The sequence below is a fragment of the Charadrius vociferus genome, unplaced genomic scaffold (genome assembly GCF_000708025.1).
Source record: "Charadrius vociferus isolate BGI_N301 unplaced genomic scaffold, ASM70802v2 scaffold301, whole genome shotgun sequence".
NCBI lineage: Eukaryota > Metazoa > Chordata > Aves > Charadriiformes > Charadriidae > Charadrius > Charadrius vociferus.
Window position 1 is genome coordinate 377,164 of NW_009646842.1, and position 7,331 is coordinate 384,494.

General features: G+C 42.2%; 1 protein-coding gene across 1 annotated transcript in view; it reads right to left on the minus strand.

Annotated features, from left to right (window-relative positions):
- RAP1GAP (RAP1 GTPase activating protein) overlaps positions 1-7,331 on the minus strand; it is a 37,546-nt gene continuing 30,215 nt past the window's right edge. Inside the window, exons 18-20 of the mRNA XM_009892279.1 lie at positions 6,043-6,146; positions 3,565-3,681; positions 1-768 (exon numbers count right to left, since the gene is read on the minus strand). Coding sequence (XP_009890581.1) covers positions 759-768; positions 3,565-3,681; positions 6,043-6,146 — 231 coding nt within the window. The 3' untranslated portion in view covers positions 1-758. The remainder of the gene's footprint in view (positions 769-3,564; positions 3,682-6,042; positions 6,147-7,331) is intronic.

The window sequence follows — 7,331 nt, forward strand, 5'->3', positions numbered from 1 at the left end:
ATACTAAATATATTTATTCCTTCAGAAACACTGCAAAATGTGGCCAGTCTTGACCTACAAGCAGTAATGAAACCTGAAGTCCCAGGCATATTACATGCCAGCATGCAACAGGGAGAACAGTAAAGATAGGGCCAATATAGGCCAAAGATATTTCCTCAGGAGATTAGGAAATATATTTTGGAGGAAATGAAGGCCAATATGCTTCTCCCTTAGCAGAGCAAATCAATAACATGAATTTAAGTGAGCTGGGACCTAGATTTCCACAAAGCATCTCCTTCTCAGCATCCTCGTTCTCTGCACTGCACTTCCTGACCTATGTCATCCGAAGGCACTAGAGACAGAGGTGGAAAGATGTTCTTCTGCTCTTGCCTTCTGTGGGCCAAGTTGTTCTCTTCTCGCTCATCTGAGGGGAGAGGAAGAGAAGGGGAGGCACTTCAAGGTGGCCTCCTTCCCCCATCATTAGTAGGGGCTGGTGCAGTGGCTGCTGACTGGGCAATGGGAAGGGCATATAGCCAAAATGCTCCAATAGGAGCTATCTGTCCATCTCCCTTTCCCAGGATTTCTGCTCCAGGAACTGCCAGTGGAGCGTTACTTGATGCCACTTGGTCTCTCCACAGTCCTTGAGGTCCTCTAAGTAAGTTCATGCTCCTCTTAGCCAGGACTCTCATTTCACCCCAAAAGTCTTGCCAGTATCTTCAGTGAGGTAACCAATGGCTGAGTAGCATCCGGTCCACTCCTGATTGGCTTGATGTCCCCACTCAGATGTGTCTGAGGAGGGAAAACACACACACAAAAAACCCATGTACTTTTCCTAGGATTTGGACATACACAGTACAGTGCTTGATTTTTCAGAGGCAACCCAGAAAGCTGTCTGATCCCAAGGAGCTTCGCTACCTGGTTACTTAGGCTGGGTTCATTTTTTTGAGTCTGTCCCTTGGGAAGAAGGATTATTTGAAGGCTATCTGGACAGTGGAGCAGAAAAACAAAGGACAATTGTCCCTCTGTGTGGGAGAGAAGACACCGTTAGCCCAAGGGAACAATGCGTTTTCACGGATTGCAGGCTGATCAATGAAGAAGGGTGTGTTGGAAATCAGCATGCGAGGACAGAAAGCAAGTGCTGGTTTGTCTTTACTGTAAAAGAATTAATCTATTATTCATGTGTTCCTTTTGCATTTATTTCCAAGTTGGTTTTAGTAGAACATAGACGAAGAGTTTGATCATTCAAACCTAGAATCTGAAATGATTATTTAAGACTGGCAGCAAAATGCTGGACCTTTTTGCAATAGAGAAAATTCCTGTGACACTACTCCCTAGAGAGAACGAGGAGTGGATTACTAACATACTACCAGGGATAACATTTTTAATATGGGCTGCATAAATTACTCTAGAACTAGCTGAAACTCTTTCTGCATTAGAAACATGCCTATATCATGATCCCGATTTGTGGTTCCACAATTAATGAACAATATATAGACTATTTCAGTAGAACTTCAGTATAACTGTCTCTGAGACAGACTGTTCGAATTACGCTCCTAGACTGTTCCTGCAATACTATGTTCATACTGTCTTGGTGAAAATGGTGTGCTTTACATGGTGGAATTACATGTCCTTGATTCTCTGTCCCAAATATGATGCACAAGGTATGGCTGCACATGGGCTGGTCCCTAACTCTGAAACCACAACTCTAACTCTGGCTAATCGCCAGTTGTGCACAATTCTATGCTACATCCCACCTTGTAAACAAACTGTCCAGGAATGGGCTAAACCACCACAATTGTGAAAAGTTTTCTGGTGATCATACAAGTAGTTTTGAGTCCATGACTGGAAATAGATGCATAGAGAAAATCCTAGGGACGGAAGTAGACAGGCTGCCAAATCACACAGGTCATGTCTCATGTGCATACATGATATTCATGCAAGTATTGTTAGTGAAATCCCATGCTATGTTTCCTCTCTGAAAGCATGTGATAGCAATTTGAAACAGACATTGCAGCTGGCTCCCTCCCCAGCTGATGGATGGAGAATGAGGGCTGGGAAGTGGGGGAAGCAGCAATCAAATGCAGAAATCGGCAACAGATGTCAAGAAAGCTTCAGCGCTTTTTTCCAGGACACGCACACATTCTACAGTAGGGTAACCAGGCCTAGCTGAGTTACGAGATGTTTTCTTACTAGGCAGAATTCTTGCTGATTATGCAAGGTTACTTCAGCTACCTAATCAGAGCAAGAGTCCCTCACATGTGTCTAGCCAGGAACTTCTAGTTCACTAACAAGGTCCCAGGCAGGATGAGGAAGAGGAGGTGGAATGGCGTGGAAATACTCTAAGATGGGGGTTGCTGACCAATCAGCAGTTCCATGTCCTGCATTCTCTCTTGCCCTTGGCTGCCAGGGCTAGCGTCTTAAACAGTCTGTATCTCCTAGCTGCGCTCCCCACCAAAATTTTTGCACACCCACCCAACCCAAACACTAGTATCACAAAAACATACTTACCAGAACTCTGCCCCTTGGCTGTGACAAAATTCCGGGCAGTTCTACAGCATACAATTGGGTAGCTGAACCACTGCAGATAGTTACCAGCCTGTAATTCTTGGGGAGCATTGGTTCTAGTTGGAAGGAAGACCCTTCCTTGTCAGACCTGGCACCTACAGCAACTACAACCATAGAGGCCTGGCTCTCCTGAAACTTTCTTAGGTCAGCCCCAGTCCTAAGAAAGGGACATGCCCTACTACAAAGTGCTCAGTGCCCTTTTTGCCACAGGTCTCATCCAAGTTCTCATGAAAAAAAATTAGGTGGGACAAGCTCTTCCAGAAAGTCAGCAGCAGTCTTGGATTTAGAGACAGGCTGCTCTGGAGTCTTGAAAAATGTAAATGTGTGGTTTACGTGAAGTCCTAAAGTACACTAGATAGGATCATATCCCACCAACAGCACGGCTGCACTACCAGCAAAGTGCATTTCTCCAGTTTTTGACCATCAGAAACTAGAGAATTATTTTGCAGGCTACAGCATGAAGTGTTTTGCACAACACTGGGTGTATGGTGTGCTTTAGCAATGAAAGATAGGTGCAACACATGAGACCCTGCTGTAACACTTTATGTGGACTGAAGACAGGCTATTTTACACTGGTTGGGAGCAGCAGTGTGAATCCTGCTTAAAGGGGCAGAACTTGAGTACAACCCAACATACCCTTGGTCCAAGCTTCTCCATGAAGCTCCAAAATCCCTCCAGAGCAAACTATAGAGGAAACATACACATGAGTAAGCACGGGTAAGTGGACAGCTAGGGTTTTGTGTATCCTGTTGGATGCGAGCTAATATTACAGTAAAGATATAGCCAAAATCACCTTTAAGTGGTCCAATCTTTCTTCACTGACTGTTTAAGAAAGCTGAGTTCCTTACTTACATGGTCTGAATTACTGTGCCATAGCCAGACATCTAACTTTAAAGATGCCGCAATGCCTGATGTGGACAATCTCAGTAAAGCCTCCGACAGAGCAAGACATGCACCACATGTAAGCCAATACCAGACACAGTGAGCATCTTTCAAATATTTAAATTATTTCCAACTCACTTGCTCTTCCTGCTGGGGAACTCTGGGGAGCTGGGACTGGATGATCTCTCAGACTTCAGGTCAAAGAAAGTTCCTGGACTGTCCAGCACCTTCTGTATCCTCTCTGCAGTGTCTCTGCTGGGACAAAAGAGAAACCAGCTATACCTCAGGGGCAGAGTTAAGCACTATCTATTCTAACACTTCTTTATAAGCCACAATATAAAGCTGGATCTTTCCTATACACATGAAAGGGAAGCAAACGTAGTTGTGTTGAAAACAGCAGGCTCCTTAGATGTGATCTGTTTATGGCAATATATTAGAAATGGCCAACTTTAAGCTCCTTTTGAATTCACATAAAAGCCGAAATTAATTTCAGTATTCTCCTTTAATTCTTCAACTTTTTCTTCTACTATCCCCATTTCATTGGACTTAAGAAGCTTTAGGATTGATTAGAGAGCTTATATATTTATTGCATAAAGAAAAAGGATTCAGCAAATTTCCCGTTTCAGGATGGCTACAATAGTTTTATTGCTACTAGTGCTTGTCAAGATACTTCTGAAGAAACCTGTCTGTGTGAGTAATTGAAAAGATGGGTATGTTTAATTAAGGATTTAATTAATCCATCAGGTTTTTGTTGGGGTTTTTTTGTGGCTTCAGTGATGGAGTTCATAAAGTTCCTCCTCTGCTCTCTTGGTCAGTTGATCCTACCTGTACTTCTCACATCACAGTTCCTCATGCCCTCACCTGTGCTAATACAACTGTTTGAGATTGGAAATTATCCTGACAAAAAACAATCCTAAACCACCCTGAAATTTCTATGACACATGAACAAGGGGGATGGACTGGGTCAACTCTGTCATCAAAGCCTGCATATCACAGCTTCAGAGTGAAGTCACACATGACATGTTGAGCTCACTGCTGCCAGACAGAGAGCCTGCTCCAGCCTCCTCCACTCTTGCTGAGGAGTGTACTTTCCATCAGTCCTGGTACCCATCAGACTTCTCCACGAGCCAGTTCATAGCAGAACCTGGCAGATAATTAATCCAATGAAAGGAAGTTGATACTTTTTCTGTTAGATTAATGGGCTGAATCAGTTCCATGAAGGGTCCACTAAGCATCTGAGCCATCACAAGGCATGGGACAGGATTGGGTAGCTGAAAGAGACACTGGGAGAGGGAAAGTATGATACTTTCTCTTCAGCAGCAATGAACTGTTAGACCAGTTGCTAGTGAAACTGCACCTTCAAGAATCACCCAAAAAGTCTTTCACAAAACACACGATAAGGCTCACTTTTCCTCATATCTAAGATTACAAATAAGAAAAAGGAAAGCTAAGTAAACACAATAGCTTACCAATTCCTTCCTAGCAAAGAGCAGGGGGAAAAAAGACAATAAATCCAGTTTTTTTCCTTGTTGTCAAAAACTTTTACAGATCTTTTAAGGGGATAGTGAAGGATGTTGTATGCAAAGTAACGGATTGAGGTGCATAGCTGCATAAGGTACAAAACTATTTAAAGTAGCGAGGAGCTGTGACTACTGTGTTGGCTTAGACTGTTACAGGGAAATTGTCTCAGAAGATTTTATTTTTCTCAAAGAAACTTCTACACTATTTTTATTCATATGAGGACATAAGCACCTCATTAAGGGAAGGTCCAAGAGAATAACTTGAAAGAAGGGAAAATGCAATAATTGTTCCTGTTTTGAAATCACTAGTTTCCACATTAAAGATGGCTTTTCCCCTTTTACACTGAGCCTTTAAGCTGTTCCCTGGACTTATTGCAACCGGGAAATCTGTATGTTAGATGCAGAGCACTTATGTGACTTTTGAGACTGCATAATCTTAAAAAGGTATCTCAGCTAGAGCTGAGACAAATTTATTGATCTAACTAAATAATCTCTTGTGACCAGTAGACAACTTTGGAATGGTTATAATTCTGTCAAATATGCCAAATCACTCCTTAAGCCTGTATGTTACCCCTTAATTACAATTATTTCTCAGACCGTCTAACTTAAATTAAATTTTGACATAAAGCTTTTTTTTAAAAAAATTCTTATTTTAAGATATAAGAAGTTTTGACTATTTGAACTTTTTAACATGAAAACAAACAATCAAGTACCAAATTTCCCCTTCCCAAGTAAAAGCCTTTCATCTAACTCTTATCTAAAAGTGGCAAACACAGAACAGGAGAACCAAGAGTCCTGGATCATACTGTACAATGTTTAAGAGCGATCTTACCATGTTCCTCCACCCATCTCCTCCCTTTCTGCTCAAATGTTGATTATCTCCATTTCCAAATGTCCTTTTTTATTTTGTTTCTGTCATTTGTCCATTTCTCCATTACCCTATAATCGGGCTTTTCTTTCCATTCCAACCATTTCCGTCTCAGTTCTCATTCCTGTCGATGCCCTGTCCTTATATGTGCCTTTCTGTCTCCCTTTTCTCATCTCCTCCTGTGTGTTTTTTTTTTCTCTCTTTGTCTCACCTTTCCACAGCTCATACCTCTTTTCCTCCTGTATGTTCTCAATGCCAATGGCACTACTCCGTCGCCCATGGAAGCGGCTGGCTCGAGTACGTGATGGGCTCCTACCAGGCAAGGCAAAAGACTAGAAAAAAGGAAAGTGTGACAGAAAGGAGGGAAGGGAACAAGACAGGAAAAACTGGAGAACTGAAAGCATGGGAGAGGGAGTTTGTGATGTGGATCCAGATCCTCTTCTTTACTCTGCAATACAATAGCACAGCCCAACTCCACCGGTGCAAGGAGGAGTACTTTCTGTCAGAAAAGTACTTTCTTCTGAGAAAGAGAGGCTAGGGCTTACAAAGGTGGTATGAGAAAGAGACGGAGAGATATAGAAACAAATGCAGAACAAGATACACAGCCAGTATACAGAGAAAGAGGCTCAGGAAGGGAGGTATCCCCATATGATGAGAGAAGGAGAGGTGGAATCAGAAAGGTAGAGAAAACTAGAAGTTAAAGGGCAGAAGGATGCAGCAAACCCAAGTCATTACTATTCTGTGACTTTGTTGTGCTGACATAAAATATGCATACAACTGAGTAAGCTGTCACCAAGAAATTTCCACACTGAAAGGCACCTTCTTGGCTTACTCAGAGATGTTTGGGTTTTTTTCTAGTTTGCCTGTATTGACATCACTAGTGCAGAAACCACAATAAGCTGGATGCACTTTTGCTAAAGTAACCATATTTCCACTGCCAGAAACACGGATCTTTTTCTGGAAACATTTGTCACGTATTTATTATGCTCACATTGATCATGTATGTTTAGCATCCCTAGCAAATAAGAAAGGCTTTGATAGTCACTAAAAATACTCAGTCTTTTTCTCACCCCAAACTATTAATTCTGCTGTTTGTACCCAACACCCAAATTCTATTTACAGCAAAACAGCACCTTGAATAAACACTGTACACCTGTTTATATTACAGAAAAGAATCTGACTGGTGAAACTGAAGAAGAGGAACAGATCTAGTGTCCTTATTTTCTCAGCTCTCGCCATATGACAATACTGTACCGCTCTGGTCAAACCACAGTGCATGCATTTTTTTAAGGTATGGCAACGTACAAGATCTAATCCAGGATAGCAGAGAGAGATGTCTGATGCAGAATCATGTCTGGCTTTCTTCTCCCAGTCTGCGTCAATCTCAGCTCTAGTTTACAGATGAACTGGGGCTAGAGATAGGCACAGACACAACAGACTGCAACACGTGCTGTCACCACTTGTGAAACGGGATGATGGAACAAAACGACATTCACAGAAGGACAAGAGGACAAACT